General features: G+C 40.9%; 1 protein-coding gene across 1 annotated transcript in view; it reads right to left on the bottom strand.

Annotated features, from left to right (window-relative positions):
- LOC144224401 (aryl hydrocarbon receptor-like) overlaps nucleotides 1–19,814 on the bottom strand; it is a 60,480-nt gene that overhangs the window by 40,079 nt on the left and 587 nt on the right. The window contains exons 2-4 of the mRNA XM_077755353.1: nucleotides 19,486–19,658; nucleotides 9,206–9,397; nucleotides 5,754–5,859 (exon numbers count right to left, since the gene is read on the bottom strand). Of these exons, the coding sequence (XP_077611479.1) occupies nucleotides 5,754–5,859; nucleotides 9,206–9,397; nucleotides 19,486–19,658 (471 nt within the window). The remainder of the gene's footprint in view (nucleotides 1–5,753; nucleotides 5,860–9,205; nucleotides 9,398–19,485; nucleotides 19,659–19,814) is intronic.

The raw sequence follows: 19,814 nt of genomic DNA, 5'->3' as shown, positions 1-19,814 counted from the left end.
GCTGTCACTTGGTTCTGGTTTATAATCTTTTTTTGTTGTTGTTAGATTCACTTTACTAGTATTATGTTGAGGATTTTTGCATCCGTATTCCTAAAACATATTGCTCTGTGGTTTTCCTTTCTTGTAAAGTCTTTGGTTTTGGTATCAGTGTAGTACTGACTTTACAGAATGAGGTAAGAAATGTTCCTTCTTTTTTTTTGTTTTTGTTTTTGTTTTTGTTTTTGGAAGAGCTTGTGAAAGAATAGTGTTAATTTTTCTTTAAATGTTTAGTAAAATTCACCATGAAGCCACCTGAGCCTGAGCTGCTCTGTATGGGATATTTTAGTTTTACAGATTTGATCTTTTTACATGTTACAGTTTTATTCAGGTTTTCTGTTTTGTTTACTTTGTGACTCACTAAGAACTTGTCCATTTCATATACATTTTCTAGTTTGTTGGAATACAGTAGCTACTAGTATTTCCTTATAATCTTTTATATCTCTATAAGATCAGTAATGAGGTCTCATTTTGTGTTCCCAATTTCAGTAATTTGAATTTTGTCTTTTTCCCCCCTTGATTTGTCTAACTAAAGATTTGTCAACTTTGTTGATCTTTTCAAATAACTGTTCCATGATTTTTCTGTATTGTTTTTCTATCCTCTATTTAATTTATTTCCATTCTAGTCTTTATTACTTCCTCCCACTGTGTGCTTTGGTTTTAGTTTGCTCTTCTTTTTACAATTTCTGAAGGTGGAAAGTGAGATTATTCATTTAAGATCTTTATTTTTTAATATAGGCATTTATAGCTACAAATGTTCCTCATAGAACTGCCATAAGAGTATTTGAATACGTTTTGGAATGTTGCTTTTGTTTTCATTCATCTGAAAGTATTTTCTAATTTCTCTTGTGATTTCTTCTTTGACCCATTGGTTATTTAGGAAAGTGTGTACTTAACTGTTTTTAAATATTCCAGTTTTCCTTTTGTTATTGATTTCTAATTTAATTCCAGCATAGTAGGATAACTTTTTCCCCCAATGCCTTCAACTGCTGGAAATTAAAAAAGATTTATTGGCTGTATAAAATTTTATTTTATTATATATGCATTTTTTCGTTATAATATGTCTTTCATTCCTGTCGATTTATTCTTTCCATAGCTGGAAACCTGTGTCTCTGTCTCCCCTTTACCCATTTTGCCTAACTGCTCAACCCCCTCCACTCTGGCAACCCTCAATTTGTTGTTTGTAGGTTCAGGTCTGATTCTGCTTTTTGTTTGTTTATTCATTTGTTTCTGTTTCCTTTTCCTTTTCTTAAATGTATATTTATTTATTTTGGGAGAGAGAGAGAGAGAGAACAAGTAAGGGAGGGGCAGAGAGAGAAGCAGAGAAAGAATCCCAAGCAGGCTCTGTGCTGTCAGTGCAGAGTCTAATGTGGCACTCAATCCCATTAACTGTGAGATCATGGCCCGAGCCAAAATTAAGAGTTGGGCACTTAACCAACTAAACCACCTAGGCACCCCTGTTTCTTTCTTTCTTTTTTTTTTTTTAACATTTATTTATTTTTGAGAGATAAAGAGAGACCGAGCACAAGTGGGGGAGGGGCAGAGAGAGAGGAGACACATAATTCAAAGCAGGCTCCAGGCTCTGAGCTGTCAGCACATGGCCCAACATAGGGCTCGAACTCATGAACTGTGAGATCATGACCTGAGCCGAAGTTGGACACTTAACCAACTGAGCCACCCAGGGCCCCACCCGTTATTTTTTAGATTACACTTTTAAGTGGAACCATATAATATTTGTCTTTCTTAGTCTGACTTATTTAATATAGCATTACAATTCTAGGTCCATCCATGTTGATTCAAATGGCACAGTCTCATCCTTTTTTTAATGGCTGTGTAATATTCCATTGCATATATACCACAATTTCCTTATCCATTTGTTTATTGATAGACACTTAGGTTGCTTCCATATCTTGGCTATTGTAAATACTGCTGCAATAAACATAGGGGTGCATATATCTTTTCAAGTTAGTGTTTTTGTTTACTTTGAGTAAATATCCAATGGTGGAATTATTAGATCATATGATAATCTATATTTAATTTTTTGAGGAAATTTCATATTGCTTTCTACAGTGGCTGGACCAATATACCTTCCCACTAACAGTGCAGGAAAGATCCTTTTTTTTTCTCAACATCTTCATCAATACTTGTTATTTCTTTTCTTTCTTTTTTTTTTTTAATCCATTCTGGTAGGTGATATCTCATTGTAGTTTTGGTTTGCATTCCCCTGATGGTTAGTGACATTTAGCATGTTTTCGTGTGTCTGTTGTCCATCTGTATGTTTTCATTGGAAAAAGGTCTATTCAGATCCTCTGCCCATTTTTTAAAGATTTTTTTAAATGTTTTATTTATTTCTAGGAGAGAGAGAGAGAGACAGCGTGAGCAGGGGAGGGTCAGAGAGAGAGGGAGTCACAGACTGAAACAGGCTCCAGGCTCTGAGCTGGCAGTCAGCACAGAGCCCGACACGGGACTCGAACCCACGAACCACAAGATCATGACCCAGGCGAAAGTCGGACGCTTAACCGACTAAGCCACCCAGGCGCCACTCCTCTGCCCATTTTTAAACTGGATTGTTTTACTTTTGGTGTTGTGTATGTTCTTTAGTGATCTGATACCTCATTTGCAAATATCTTCTCCCATTCAGTAAGTTGTCTTTTTTGTTGCTGATGGTTTCCTTTAATGTGCAAAAGCTTTTCATTTTGTATAGTCCAAATAATTTATTTTTGTTTTTGTTTCCCTTGCCTTAGGATACATTTCTTGAAAAATATTACTATAGGGGTGCTTGGGTAGCTCAGTCAGTTGAGTCAGACAACTCTTGACTTTGGCTCTAGTCATGATCCCAGGGTTGTGGGATTGAGCCCCATGTCAGGCTCTGTGATAAGCATGGAGCCTGCTTAAGATTCTCTCCCCGCCTCCCCGCCCTTCTCCCTTGCTCACTCTAAAATTAAAAAAAGAAAAGAAAAAAAGAAAAAGAAAAAGAGTGCTATGGCCAATGTCTGAGAAACTACTGGCCTGTATTCTCTTCAAGGATTTTTATGGTTTCAGGTCTCAAATTTAAGCCTTTAATTAGTTTTCAGTTTATTATTGTGTATAGTGTTAGAAAGTGGTCCAATTTCATTCTTTTACATGTAGCTGTCCAGTTTTCCTAGAACTGTCTATTGAAAAGACTATCTTTTTCCCATTGTATATCCTTGCCTCCATTTTCATAGATTAATTGACCATATAATTGTGGGTTTTTTCCTGGGGTCTCAATCCTGTTCCATTGATCTATGTGTCTATTTTTGTTCCAAGTTGGAAAACATATTTTGTATGATTTTAACTCTTTTAGATTTACTGAAGCATGTTTAATGGTGGAATGTGGTATAATCTGGAAAATATTCCATGTTTGAGTAGAATGTGTATTGTGCTATTTGGTTGAATGTTCTATAATGTTTGTTACATCTAGTTGGTTTATAGTATGGCTCAAGTCTTCCATATTCTTGTTAATCTTCTATCTAGTTGTTTGTGTTTATTATTGCAAATTGGGTATTGAAGTCAGTAACTACTCTTTTGAATTATATATCCCTTTGATTATACCAGTTTTTGCTTTATGTATTTTGGGACTCAGTTGTTAGATGCATATATATTAAGAGTTGTCATCTTTGGAATGGATTGGCCCTTTCATCATTATAAAATATCTATTTCCAGGAGCAGCTGGGTGGTTCAGTTAGTTGAGCAACCAACTGACTCTTGATTTTGGCTCAGGTCATGATCCCAGCGTTATGGGATTGAACCCCAAACTGGACTCTGTGCTGAGTATGTAGCATGATTAAGATTCTCTTTCTTTCCTTCTGTCCGTCTCCCCTGCTCCCTCTCAAAAATAAAAACAAATAAAGGGGTGCCTGGGTGGCTCAGTTGGTTGAACGTCCAACTTTCAGCTGAGGTCATGATCTCACAGTTTGTGGGTTTGAGCCCCGGTTTGGGCTCTGTGCTGATAGTTCAGAGCCTGGAGCCTGCTCCGGATTCTGTGTTTCCCTCTCTGCTCCACCCCCCCACCACCACCACCCTGCCCCATGCTCTGTCTCTCTCTCCTTCAAAAATAAATAAACACTAAAATTTTTAAATAAATAAATTATCCATTTCCAATAATTTTTCTTGTGTTAAGGTCTATTGTGTCTCATATTAATGTAGTCACACCAGGTCTCTTATGGTTGTTGTTTGTATAGTATGTTCTTTTCCATCTTTGTTTTGTATCTGTTTACATCTCTGAATCTAAAGTGTATCTCCTGTAGTCATATGGTCAGGATTAAAGGAATGACAGCCTGATAGTCACTGACTTTTTATTGGATTGTTTAATCATTTACATTTAAGGTTATTATTGATATTGTTGGATTTACATATGCTATTTTGCTTTTTGTTTTCTGTGTCTCATATCTTTTTTTCCTCTTTTACTATAAGTTTTTTTTTCTAGTATAGCATTTCATTTAATTTAATGACCTTATATTTTTTGAGTTTGTCAAAAAATAGTTGCTCTGTGGCTTGCATATACATAACAAATTATCAGAATATACTTCATTTTATGCTAACTTAATTCCAATGAGATACAGAAATTTACTCCTATATATCTCTATTACTTTCCTCTCTTTTTTCTATATTTTAATACAGATTATAACCTTATTTATTTATTGAGAGACAGAGTGTGAGTGGGGAGGGGCAGAGTGAGGGGGAGACATAGAATCCAAAGTAGGCTCTAGGCTCTGAGCTGTCAGCACAGTGCTCGATGTGGGAAATGAACCTAGGAACCATGAGATCATGACCTGAGCTGAACTCAGACATTTAACCAATTGAGCCACTCAGGTGCCCCTAGGTCTCTTTTGAAGTTAAAAAAAAAAAAAAAAAAGACCCAAAGCATTAAAAATGTAGTTCTTTCAGCTTGAGGGTGGGGAGAGGAGACCAAAGACTGACTTTTAAGCATTCTGATAAAAGTCTAATGACTTGTCTCAACAGATAAATAAGCCCTTACCATACCAATAAAGATGCAGTGATCTTTCATGTCACTTCCTCTTTCCTGAAGAAGAGACCCACTTGCTTCTATGCCCAATCACCCAGTGGTTATGCATGTTCTTTCTGAACTGTCTGTGGAAATTCTGTACTTCTGGTTTATGAGAGGAAGATCTGCCATATTTGTGTCACCCAGAGCCTGGATTCCTTGCTAAGGTACCAGCAATATATTATATTTAGATAGATTCCAGAAAAAGCAATTTTTAAATGCTCAAAAGTAGTAAAAATGAAATATGTCATGGTAATATTTCCATCTACCCAAAATATATTTTTCCTTTGTACATTTGTTTTATTTCTTGGTTGTGTTGGCTTACAGTATGATTTGCAAATACATCCCTCCCTCTGAATCTCACAACCCCTGAGGCAGACAGGGAAATCCAGCATCATCCTTGTGAGGGAAAGGTGGCTGCTACTTGACTAGCAGGTGGCCATCAAAGACTGACATCCAGGGTTTCTGACTCTTCTCGTGTGGCACCAATATGGCACAATGGTTATAGAATTGTCCAAAATATGAGAACAATAGATATAGAATACTCTATTGAACCAGAAACTTGACATGGCAGTTAAAGATAAATTCAATAAGAGTTGAAACAAAATGTTTTCTGGAAAACTCTGAGGGCTGATTCTATTATAATCATAACCACTTACAGGGAATAGAGATAGAAAATATCATACAGTACCTGAAGAAGCAAGTCCCCTTCAGAAAACAGTTCTACATTGACCTGTGGAGAGGTATGCTCACTTCCTCCTGGATTCATGGGTGGGTCACCTGAACAGTCTGCAATACTGTCCTTTAGGATGGCTGAGGAAGACAAAGGTGGCATTGAAAGCAAATGTTTAATAATCTTGTTGGTATAGCTTGTATTTGAGGAAACCATCTTAGCAAGAGAGAACAAACTGAAGGCTGATGGAGGGAGGTGGGGGGGATGGGCTAAGTGGATAATGAGTATTAAGGAGGGCATTTGTTATGATGAGCACTGGGTGTTATATGTAAGTGAAGGATCACTAAATTCTACTCTGGAAAGCAATATTACACTATATGATAACAAACTAGAATTTAAATACAAATTTGGAAGAAATAAAAAATAAATACATGATAGCTCTGAAATAAAGACAGAGACAGACAGAAAAAAAAGGAAAGCACCTTACAGCTTCAAAAGTGCACCTTAAGTGATCTGGCTCTGATTCCTGGAAAGAAACCTAAGGACTGCTGGAGCTGCCCATGCTTATTCAAGCCAACAGCTAAGACAGAGCAGCTGTGAAGAGTTGAGGCTGCTTGAAACCAGAGGAAAGTCATTTGTACAGAGAGGTCTGCAAGTCATTTTAAAAACAAGCTCATCACAGGGTTCATCAGAGAACCCTGTGGAAACCAGGGCATTCCTGCCTCTGTCTCTGGCCACTGGAGTGGCCCTGGGTCAGATGGTGCTGGAGACATAGCTGTTTGTTTGGGGAAGATAAAGGTATGGGAAGGGGGCTGGTGCTGGGGAAGGAATTCAACCCAATAGGAGCCCCACATTGAGTTATCCTGGAAGCAAGACATTCTTCTCTGAACAATGAGGCGTTTGGGCCAGGCCCAGGCTGGCGGGGATCCGGACTGCCCACACACCTCCAGTTTTGCACCGCTCCACAGAGATGCTCCAGGTCTTCTCAGTCTCCTCAGGCCTCTGCACCTCCCTGCATGCTGAGTGCTAATGTGCTTGTCAGTCAGGCAGAACAGTCCTGGCCAATGTCCCCTATGTTCCCAGAGGAGTGTGAACAGTGGGTTCTTGTTCAGCCAATGGTCTCTTTGGGACATGTGACCATGTGTCCCCTGCTCCACCCCACCCCACCCCCAGGTCTCCAGCAAAATCTCCTCATCTGCTTACTCTACAGTGGGCCCCAGCTGTCTAAGACCCAAGTGATGGGTCATCCAGTTCTCTCTAGCTTGAGTCTGTGGTTTCAAATTACCTCATTTTCATAGCAAAAGAGACTCTACCCAGTGCAGTGGGAGCAGGTTCAGTCCTGTTTTCTCTCTGCTGGGCCACCTTTAAAATCCTTGACTTCTCTGAGCCTCACTTTTCTATCTGTACTGGCAGATAGATGATGACAGGGCCTCACAGACTCAGATGAGATACCTGGACAAAAAGGCCGGCTCATAAAGGATGCTCAATAGATGACAATTCTTTCTTATGAATTACATAATATGAAAATGATATAATGTTGAGTCACAAAGAAAGAGAGGGAACATACATTTGAGGAGCATACAGCAGTGAATGTGGGTTAGCTGCTTCCTTGTGCAACTTTTGACACATGGCACCTGTCCTGTTGGAATGCAGAAGTAGGCAGGGACAGAGAAAGCCCTCGCTGCAGTCTCAGGCCTTGGCAGGAGGAAGCTGGGCCCGTCATATGGCAGCCCAGTGGATTCACGGCTTGGGGATAGCAGTGTGTCCTCAACAAAGCCCTTGTGGGTATGGATCCTGCGGGCCCAGCCTTCCTGCCTGTTCCGAGGTCCAACAGGAGTGGGGACTGTTTTCCCTAGGCTGGCTCTTGAGGTAGCTGTGTCCCTCACGCAAGCTGTCCCCACTCCTGCCTATATGAGAAACAGCCTTGGAAGTCATCCATCCATTCAGAGGAGAGACCCAAAGGAGGAGTGTACAGAAGGGGTGGGAGAGACAGGACTCAGATCCACAGCTCTGAACAGACTAGATTTTAGACTGGCAGAGGATCAAGGTGTTTCCATGTTCACAACACACAACTGGCAGACAGCAGCTCTCCAGGGCAGCCCAGGGGCACATATGTGCCTCTTTCCTTCGGGCCATCCTGGGGGGAAGACCCAGGTCAGAGTCTCAGGTCCCCACCACTGTCAGTGGCCTGCAGCACAGGCCCCTATGCTCACTGGCACAAACCAGAGACATCTGGAGGAGAGAAGGCCCAGGCACAGCCCCGGGCAGGCAGCCTGGAAACAGATGGCAGAGGCAAGCAGAGGAGCCGTTCAAGGCCTCTGCGTGCTGAGCGGGCTTTGAAGCTCCTGTACTTCCTTCCCCTCAAAGGGTTTCAGCCCCTGTGGGATTCGTATAGCATAAAATTAATCATTTTAAACTGAGCAGTCCTGTGGCATTGAACACATTCACAGTGTTGTGCAACTACCACCTCTATCTAGCTCCAAAATACTGTCAGCCCCCCAAAATAAAACCCTGCACCTGTTCAGCAGTCATCCTGGCCCTCTAACCCCAGCCCCTAACCAGCACCTCAGATGTGTTTGACTATTTGCATGGCCATTCCACATCATTATTATACCTGATTAAATAGCTGCTGCTCCTCTAAAGTTTTCACTGCATTTTGGGCAGTTTCATAATTCTCAGTGTATTTTCAACGTCAACTGGACCCAATTAATTTTTTCAATTTCTATTTTGAGCAGCTATAACAATGTGTAACATGTTGTCCAGGCCTAGAGTCTTCCTCTATCTTCCTGGACTGCAGCTTACCAGTTACCAAGGGGACACTTTCTTCCTCCAGGGGAGCCAGGTTGGCCACAAGCTCACCTGTGCTCAGTTGCCTCACTTAATTTACTGAATACAAGTTCCACTTGCAGGAATGAGTTAAAACTACCTTTAACCAATGACACAGTGAATTAGCAGGCAGGGCATGGAAGAGTAGACTGTGACCATTACATGGTAAAGAACTTTAGAAATGTAAGTTCTACAGAAGATGATAAGAAATATCTCAGTTCGTATCCTAGTTTCAGAAAAATGCGCCCTTTGTTCTGAACCAAAGTTCTGTAAGGTGGAAGAACACTTGGCTTAGCACAAGAAATGACAAAGCACCGGAAGGAAAGAAGTCAGGCCATCAGCTAAGGACTTCTGACATACCAGTCTGTGAGCCTTGTGCGAAACACAGCAAGGCTGGGACCTGTGCCCATCTCCTTCTCTGGACAGTCTGAGAGATGGTGTGGAGCCCAGAATTTACATATCAGGTTGGGCATGCACTCATGTACCTGTGTTCTGGTTTACATATTGCACCTGTGCTGAACATGATGCCTTCTTCCTCTGCCTGAGACCAAAGACCATGGTGCAGCTTTCACCCAGACAGATGGTTAACTCCAAGTGCTGGTGTGCACAGCCATCTCAGCTTATTTTGAAACCACAGCTGACACTTACCTGCGAAATAGCTCTTCACTTTTAGGTAGCCCACGATCAACCTGAGGATGGAGAGCTTGTCAAGCCGGGCCCGCACATCCTCAGGGAAGGGCAGCAAGTTGGTCAGTTTGCTCAGCTCTTGATTCAGGCGGTCCCGGTGCCGTTTAGAAGGGTTGGACTTGGCTCCCTCTGGAGGCTGTGGCTTAGGACTTGGAGGGGGAGAGAGAAGCCATTATTCTCTGCACTGTCACTTGTATCACCCGTAGGGCCCCAATACTGTGCCAAACACTATTTGGCCCAAATTCCTGGTGTTTGGGCAGAAACCCTTGTTCTACAGCTTGAGGTTCTGCCCATCCAGGGAACCCCACGGGGGTTCTGCCCTCACCACCCTCCTGGCCAGTGGGCCTGGGGAATGGATGATGCCACTTCATACTCTGCACATGTTAGACCTGGTGGCCCTCAAAGCACCAGGAGCCTGGGGACTGATCATTCCTCCCCACTTGCTGGTAGCCTGACATATGTGCATCCACATGCAATTTTTTAAATGGTAATGAAGGACAACATACCAGAATTTGTGGGGTGCAGTTAAAGCGATGTGTAGAGGGAAGACTAATGCCTTACTTACATAAGAAAAGGAGAAAGTTTCATAGTGAATGATCTGAGTTTCCTCCTTAAGAAGCTAGCAACATAAGGGGTGCCTGGGTGGCTTAGTCGGTTAAGCGTCCGACTTTCGCTTGGGTCATGATCTCGCGGTTCGTGGGTTCGAGGCCCGCGTCGGGCTCTGTGCTGGCTGCCAGCTCAGAGCCTGGAGCCTGTTTCAGAGTCTGTGACTCCCTCTCTCTCTGACCCTCCCCTGCTCACGCTGTCTCTCTCTGTCTCTCCTAGAAATAAAATAAAAAAAAAAAAAGAAGCTAGCAACATAAGAGTAAACTAAGCCCAAAGTATGTAAAAGGAAGAAAATAATCAAGTAAAAGCAGAACAATGAAACAGAAAATGGAGGAAATAAATGAAATCGAAAACATTGGATAATTAATCCACTTAAAGTAATCAATTGATAATGAAATTGATAATCATCTACTTAGAGTAATCAATTCCCCCCAAAAGAAATGCTAATTACCAATAGTAAAGAAAGAAAGGAAATAGTTATAGATCCTACAGACATTGAAAGGAGAAAAACATCATGATGTTGCAATGTGCAAAGATTTCTTAGATGGGTCACAAAAAGCACTAACAGAAAAAGATTGATAAGCTGGACTTCAACAAAATTAAGAAACTGAAAAGGCAAGCCACAGTATGGGAAAAAAAATATCTTCAGTATATGTGGTTGAAAAGAAGGAAGTGTATCCAGAATATATAAAGGACTTTTACTAACCAATTAGAAATGGGTAAATTATTTGAATAGATACTTCACTAAAGAAAATACATGAATAGCCAAAAAGCATATGGGATCATAAACAACATTATAATTCATGAGAAAACTTCAAATTAAAATAAATTACTGTACACATCTATTAGAATGGCTAAAATTCAAAATTTGACAACACTAAGTGTTGGAGAAGATTTGGAGTAACTGCAACTCTCATTCATTGGAAAATAATTTCAGTTTCTTAAAATGTTAAACATGGCACAGCAATTCTACTCCTAGGTACTTACTGGGATGAAATGAAAATATGTGTCCACAAAAAACTATTTATAGCACTTTATTCACAGTAGCCCAAACTGGGGGGACCAGCCAGCCAAACGAGTGAGGAGGGGGCTCAACAGCTCAGTTCTCCACCCCCTAAGGTTCCTTGGAACCTGCTCATCAGGTGACCCAGTCTCATGATGTCTGCCTTCATCTTTTTCAGCAGGATCCCAGCCTCTTTCAACAAGCCTCAGAAAGAGGCCAGGTTCAAGTGAGGTAGCAGGTAAACTTCACAGCCCTTTCACCACCCAGCCTCAGTGCCTCAACCCTAAGAGGAGGATGATAATAGAAGTCTCTACCTCCTAGGTTGCTTAAGGATCAATTACAACACATAGATGCCATGGTGTAGAACCTTGTGCCAGTTTTGTGTGGTTTGCTAACAATGTTAGTCTGTGTGTCCCACCACTGTATTATGTAGACATGTGGATGATTTTATCTTACATTTGTAAAATTAGGGCACCGAAACATGTAACTAACTTCAAAGGACTTTGGGTGGATTCATTTGTTAAGTCTTCATAAACTGCTTTAAAACAGCCCTGCAGAGGTTTATAGAGCAGGAAAATGCCACCAATACCCAGACTTGAATTAGCAAAACAAGATTGGAAAATTGGCTTATGTTGATATTTCCTCTTAAAATGTACAGTTTAGGGAGGGGAGTTAAGATGCAAGAGCAGCAGAGGGACCCTATGCTTGCCTCATCCCTTTAACCCAGCTGTATAAATATCAAATATTCTGAACACCCAAGAAATCAATCTGAATGCTGAGAGAACAAATTATAGAACTAGAGAGAGAAAAGAGGCTACAGTGTGGAAGGAGGAGGTGCGGAGATGTGATTCTAGGGAGAAAAGAATCATGGGTGCTGTGGAGAGGAGGAAGCCTCGATCTCAGAGAGAGGAGTGAGAGAGGTAGACAGAGAAAAGGAGAGAAAGCAGTATGCAGGGGATTGCACAAGAGAAACACTTCCCCAAAACCATTGACTGGGAAAACTAGAGAGGCTGATTATTGCAAGTTTTTACAAGCAGCAGCAGAACTGAAAATCGGTAGTTTTATTTTATTTCTTTAAATGTTTTTTTATTTATTTCTGAGAGAGAGAGAGAGACAGCGTGAGCAGGGGAGGGTCAGAGAGAGAGAGGGAAACACAGAATCCGAAACAGGCTCCAGGCTCTGAGCTGTCAGCACAGAGCCCAACATGGGGCTTGAACCCATGAACTACAAGATCATGACCTGAGCCAGTCAGACGCTTAACAGACTGAGCCACCCAGGGGCCACCAAAATTGGAAGTTTTAGAAGTCTGTGCCACCACTGAATGAAACCTGGTGGACATAGTGGTCCTCCTGTGGGGAAGAGGGCAGAGACTCAGGAAAGGACAGCATGGTTTGAGAATCTCCTGGTTTGCAATGGGAGAGACAGTTCCCCTTCTTGGAGTGCCTTTGGGAGAGGTGGCACAACCTCTCAAGGGACAAAAACCTGGAAAGTGCCAAAGTGCAGCCCCACTCATTAACATAGGAACAGAGACACCTGCTGAGGGCAGCAACCTTGGTGCCAGCTTTTCACTGTGTTTTGCCATAAACTCCGAGCCTCTGCGCAGTCCTGTAACTGTTTTTCTCAGACAGACTGGCAATAGCCACAACACTGTGAGACTCTCCCCAGAGGTTCAGTGCCGGTCTGCACCACATGGGTCCCTAAAATTTGAAGTTTAGAAAGCCAGCCATGTTCCTGAGATAAAATACAGGAGTACTGTGCTTCCTGGTAAGCAGACATCCCAGACACAGACAGGGTGAAGGCAGGGATCTGACAGAAGCTGGGGACACAAGAGAGAAAATTGTTCGCTCTTCCTTGAAGGCTTCCTGAACAGTGGGAGGCATGAACTCCCTGCTCTGGGGATGAAAGCATGGGGCGATGCCATTATCTCCAGCCCATCATCACTGACTGACTTCAGTGAGAAAAACAGTACCACCAGTGGAGGCTGGAGCCACTTACACCAAGCCAGACCCCTGGGTCCTGCTTCACCAAGGCAAGGTGGCCTGAGAACCAGCACAGGAACCCCCTTCCCCAGAAGACCAATGCAAACCCCTTGCACACACCAACTCTACTGATTATAGAATGATGCAAAGCTTCAGCTTTGGTGGAAATAGGGTCAGGCTTATTGGAACAAGCAGACCAAAGCACACTCAGTTAAAACACCACACACTGGACAAGGTGCAAACACTCCCTACCGCAGGCAATGAGAAACTGTAGGCAACTGACCTGAGGGAAAGAGCGGCCAAAACATAACAGCAAAGTGCACACTATGAAACATTTCTTCAGTGCCAGGACCTGGATAGTATAGGACTTCTTTTTAATAGAGCCATTACTCAGGAGCAGGATTTATAACAGGCTTTCCTGAACCACACACAAGAAAACAGTGACCTAGAAAAAATGACAGGATGGAGGAATTCATGCCAAAAGAAAGAACAAGAAGAGGTCATGGCCAGGGATTTAATCAAAACAGATAGAAGTAATACACCTGAAACAGAATATTAAACAACAATCATAAGGATACTAGCTGGATTTGACAATGGCAAGAAGATACTAGAGAATCTCTTACTATAGAGAGAAAAGAACTAAAAACTAGTCAGGCCAAAATAAAAAATGCCATAGTTGAGAGGCAAAACCAACTGGATGTAATAATAAGGATGGATGAAGCAGAGGAACAAATCTGTGATATAGAAAATAAAGGTATGGAAAATAATGAAGCTGAAAAGAAGACATAAAGAAAAGTACTGGATCACAAATGTAAACTTAAGGAACTCAGTGACTCCATAAGGTGTATGGACATTTGTATCATAGGAGCTCCAGAAGAAGAGAGGGAAAAACAGGCAGAAGGTTTATTTGAGCAGATACTAGCTGTCAACTTCCCTAAATGGGGAAGGAAACAGATATCCAAATCCAGGAGGCACAGAAAACTCCCATAAAATTCAACAAAAGCTGCCCAAAAGTAAGACATGTTGTAGCAAAATTTGCAAAATATAGAAATAGGGAAAGAATCCTGAAAGCAGCAAGGGGAAAGAAATCCCTAACCTATAAGGAAAGACAAATCGGGTTAGCAGCAAATCTCACCATAGAAACCTGACAGGCCAGAAGGGAGTGGCTTGATATATTCAATGTGCAGAAGGGGAAGTATACGCAGCCAAGAATACTTTATCCAGCAAAGCTCTTATTCAGAATAGAAGGAGAGATAAAGAGTTTCTCAAACAAACAAAAACTAACGGTCCTGTGACCACTAAACCAGCCCTACAGAAATATTAAAGAGGATGCTTTGAATGGGAAAGAAAGATCAAAAGCAGCAAAGACTAGAAAGGAACAGAGAAAATCTCTAGAAACAATGACTTCACAGGTAACACAATGGCACAAAATTCTTATTTATCATTAATTACTCTGAATGTAAATGGATTACATGTTCCAATCAAAAGACAGGGTATCAGAATGGATAAAAATAAAACAAGACCCATCTTTTTGCTCCTTACAGTAGACTCATTTTAGACCTAAAGATGCCTCCAGATTGAAGGGATGAGATGGAGAACCAGCTATCATGCTACTGGATGTCAAAAGAAAGCTGGAGTAGCCAGACTTATCTCAGACAACTAGATTTAATTTTTAAAATTTTTAATAGTTATTTATTTTTGAGACAGAGAGAGACAGAGCATGAGTGGAGGAGGGTCAGAGAGAGAGGGAGACACTGAATCTGAAATAGGCTCCAGGCTCTGAGCTGTCAGCACAGAGCCTGACGTGGGGCTTGAACCCATGGACTGTGAGATCATGATCTGAGCCAAAGTCAGACACTTAACCGACTGAGCCACCCAGGCGCCCCTCAGACAGCTAGATTTTAAACCAAAGACTGTAATAATTGATTAAGAAGGGAACTATATCATAACTAAGGGGTCTATCCAACAGGAATATCTAATGATTGTAAACATTTATGCTCCCAAATTGGAAGCAACCAAATCTATAAATCAATTATTAACAACTCTTTGATAATAATACAATAATAGTAGAGGACTTTAACATTCCCCACTTACAGCAATAGACAGCATCAAACAGGAAATTAACAAGGAAACAATGGTTTTGAATGACACCCTGGACCAGATGGACTTAACAGATATATTCAGAACATTTAATCCTAAAGTGATAGAATACACATTCTTTTCAGGTCCACATGGTATTCTCCAGAATAGATCATATAATGGGTCACAAATCAGCCTTCAACAAGTACAAAAAGACTGAGAACACAACATGCATATTTTCAGATCACAACACTATGAAACTTGAAGTTAACCACAAGAAGAAATTTGGAAAGACCACAAATACATGAAGGTTAAAGAATATCCTACTAAAGAATGAATGTATTAGCCAGAAAATTAAAGAAGAAATTAAAAAAAAACATAGAAATAAATGCATAGGGTCACATATACAACAATGTTCGTAGCAACACTCTCAACAACAGCCAAAACATGGAAAGAGCCTAAGTGTCCATCAATGGACGAATGGATCAAGAAGATGTGGTTCGTCTATACAATGGAATACTACATGGCAATGAGAAAGAATGAAATCTGGCCATTTGTAGCAACATGGATGGACCTTGAGGGTGTTATGCTGAGTGAAATAAGTCAGGCAAAGAAGGACAGATACCATATGTTTGCACATATAGGTCGATTAGGAGGAACTTAACAGAGGACCATGGGGCAGAAGAAGGGGAAAAATAGTTGGGGGGGGGAGGCAAACCATGAGAGACTCTTGAGTGCTGAGAACAAACTGAGGGCTGATGGAGGTGGGGGAGAGGGGAAGGGGGGTGCTGGGCATGGGGGAGGGCACTTTTGGGGATGAGCACTGGGTGTTATATGGAAACCAACTTGACAATAAACTATTTAAGAAAAAAAATAAATGAAAATGAAATGGTCCAGAACCTTTGGGATGCATCAAAGGCAGTCCTAAGAGGGAAGTATATACAAAAAGTGCCTACATCAAGAAGCAAGAAAAGTCTCAAATATACAGCCTAACGTTACACCTTAGGGAGCTATAAAACGAATAGCAAATAAATCCTAAACCCAGAAGAAGAAGGGAGATAATAAAGATTAGAGCATAAAAAGAAGGTATAGAAACAACAACAACAAAAACTAAAACAGATCAACAAAACTAAGAGCTGGTTCTTTGAAAGAATTAATAAAATTGATAACCCTTAGTCAGACCGATCAGAAATTAAAGAGAAAGGACCTAAATAAATAAAATCATGAGTGAATGAGGATAGATCATAACCAACACCACAGAAATACAAACAATTATAAGATAATATTATGAAAAATTATATGCTGACAAAATGGGCAATGAAAGAAATAGACACATTCCCAGAAACACACAAACTACCAAAACTGAAACAGGAAGAAGTAGAAAATTCAAACAGACCCATAACCAGTAAAGAAGTTGAATTACTAATAAAAATATCCCAACAAACAAAAGTCCAGGGCCCCCATGGCTTCCTAGGGGAATTCTACCAGACATTTAAAGAAGAGTTAATAATACCTATTCTTCTTAAACTGTTCAAAAAAATAGAAATGGAAGGAAAACTTCCAAACTCATTCTATGAAACCATTATTACCTTGATTCCAAAACCAGACAATGACCCCTCTAAAAAGGAGAATTACAAGCCAATATTCCTGATGAACATGGGTGCAAAAATTCTCAACAAGACACTAGCATAACAGAATCCAATAGTACATTAAAAGAATTATTCACAATCAAGTGGGGTTTATTCCTGGGTTGCACAGTCAGTTTAATATTTCCAAATCAATCAATATGATACACCACATTAATAAAAGAAAGGAAAGAACCATATGATCTTGACAATAGATGGAGAAAAAACATTTGACAAAATACACCATCCATTCTTTATAAAAATCCTCAAAAAAAGTAATATAGAGAGAACACACCTCAGTACCATAAAGGCCATATATGAAAAACCCACAGCCAATATCATCCTGAATGGGGAAAACCTGAGAGCTCTTTCTCTATGGTCAGGAACAGGACAGGGTTGTCCACTCTCAACATTACTATTAACATAGTACTGGGAGTCTTAGCCTCAGTAATCAGACAACAAAAATAAATAAAAAGCATCCATATTGGCAAGGAGGAAGTCAAACTTTCAGTATTTTCAGATGACATGATACTTTTTGTATAAACCCAAAAGACTCCACCAAAAGATTGCTAAAACTGATATATGAATTCACCAAAGCTGCAGGGTATAAAATTAATGTACAGAAATCTGTTTCATTTCTATATACCAATCATGAATCATTAGAAAAAGAAGTCAAGGAATTGATCCCATTTATAATTGTACCAGAAGCCATAAGACACTTAGGAATAAAACTAACCAAAGAGATAAAGGTCTGTACTCTGAAAACTGTAGAACACTTATCAAAGAAAACGTTATATGCTCATGGATTAGAAGAACAAACATTGTTAAAATGTCTACACTACCCAAAGCAATCTACACATTTAATGAAATCTCTGTTAAAATACCAATAGCATTTTTCACAGTGCTAGAACAAACAGTTCTAAAATTTATATGGAACCACAAAAGACCCTGAATAGCCAAAGTAATCCTGATAGAGAAAAGCAAAGCTGGAGGCATCACGATTCCAGACGTCAAGCTATATTACAAAGCTGCAGCCATCAAGACATTATGGTACTGGCACAAAAACATAGATCAATGGAATAGAATAGAAAACCCAGAAATGGATCCACAACTATATGGTCAACTAATCTTCAACAAAGCAAGAAAGAATATCCAATGGAAAAAAGACAGTCTCTTCAAGAAATGGTGTTGGGAAAACTGGACAGCGACACACAGAAGAATGAAACTGGACCATTTTCTTACGTCACACACAAAAATAAATTTGTGAAATGAATGAACGACCTAAATGTGAGATAGGAAACCATCAACATCCTAGAGAAGAACATAGGCAGCAACTCTTTGATCTTGGTTGGAGCAACTTCGCACTGGACACATCACTGAAGGCAAGGGAAACAACAACAAAAATGAACTATTGGGACTTCATTAAGATAAAAATCTTCACAGTGAAGGAAACAATCAACAAAAACAAAAGGCAGCCTACAGAATGGGAGAAGATATTTGCAAATGAAATATCTGATAAAGACTTAGTATCCAAATCTATAAAGAACTTATCAAACTCAGTACCCAAAAACAAATAATCCAGTTAAGAAATGGGCAGAAGACATGAACATTTTTCCAAAAGAAGACATCCAGATGGCTAACAGACACATGGAAAGCTGCTCAATATCACTCATCATCAGGGAAATACAAATCAAAACCACAATGAGATACTACCTCACACCTGTCAGAATGGCTAAAATTAATAACTCAGGAAGCAAAAGATGTTAGCAAGGATGTAGAGAAAGGGGAATCCTCTTACACTGTTGATGGGAGTGGAAACTGGTGCAGCCACTCTGAAAAACAGTATAGAAGTTCCTTAAAAAGTTAAAAATAGAACTACCCTCTGTCCCAGCAGCTGCACCCAAAGGATACAAAAAAGTACATAAATACTGATTTGAAGGGGCACACACACCCCAATGTTTTCCACAGCATTATGAACAATAGCCACACTATAGAAAGAGCCCAAGTGTCTATCAACTGATTAATGGATAAAGAAAATGTGGTATACAGACACAATGGAATATTACTCAGCCATCGCTCGGCGAGGGCCACACACCTGTGGAAGAGCAGAGAAAGACAAATACCATAAGATTTCACACATATGTGGAATTTAAGAAACAGAACAGATCAACATAGGGGAAGGGGAAAAGAAAGAGAGAGAGGGAGAAGGAAATCATAAGAGACTCTTGATGATAGAGAACAAACAGGTTTGATGGAGGGAGGCGGGTGGGGGATGGGCTAAATGGGTGATAGGTATTAAGGATGGCACTTGTGATGAGCACTGGGTGTTATATGTTAAGTGATGAATCACTAAATTCTACACTTGAAACCAAGTTTACCAAGTTAATTCTAGTTAACTAACTAGAATTTAAATAAAATGTGACATTTAAAAAAATGTACAGTATATGTAATACACTTAGGGATCCCTCCTCCCATTTTAACATCTTTTTCAATTAATCAGTGACGGCTGGTTTCACTGCTCTGGAAAATAACTTCCGATGAGCTTGTTTCTGAGATATGCCCCTAGTGAGAAGTTTCATGGTATATTTATTTTTTATTGTGTAAAACGCACACACCATAAATTTTTACCATTTTAACCGTTTTTAAAGTGTACCATCCAGTGGCATTAAGCACCTTCAGGTCTTATACAGACATCGCCATTCGCCGGGTCCGGAACGCTTTCAGCGCCCAAGAGAAACCCCTTACCTGTTATCAGTCACCTCCCCTCTCCCACTCCTTGCCACCACCAAACTACTTTTGGATTTGCCTGTTCTAAACATTTTATATAAATGGTATCATGGCTATTTTCCTTTTTCTACTTCGCTTCTACCAAGGCATTTATGTAGTTTAAAATGACATGGAATTAGAACCGGTATTTTGAGAGGTTTTGGAAATTTCTTACAGACCCGCCTCCAGGCGCTGGTTCCCTTGCGTCCCTGGGGCTGCGCCGTGGAGGCGGNCGCCAGGCGACTCGCAGCCCCAGGGCCGCGCCCCAGCCGCGCGCGGGCGTCTGGCCCAAGGACTCTGCCCGAGGAGTGTCCGCTCCGCAGGACTCGTGATGCGTCGTCCTCAGGGACGTCTGCCCAGCCCCAGGGCCACACAGGTCCCCCCCCGCCGCGCACGTGGAAGGGGCCCCGCTTCGATCACAGGGGCGGGGGCCGCGCCCGGGCGTCCTCACACCTCAGGGCCTCGGCATCCCGTCGGTAAATAGGCGTGAAGTGAGGGAGTCGCCCAT

This window comes from Crocuta crocuta, unplaced genomic scaffold (assembly GCF_008692635.1).
Source record: "Crocuta crocuta isolate KB4526 unplaced genomic scaffold, BGI_CrCroc_1.0 scaffold675, whole genome shotgun sequence".
In the NCBI taxonomy this organism is placed as follows: Eukaryota; Metazoa; Chordata; class Mammalia; order Carnivora; family Hyaenidae; genus Crocuta; species Crocuta crocuta.
The sequence above is the reverse complement of the archived record's forward strand: the minus strand, read 5'-3'. Positions and strand labels throughout refer to the sequence as shown.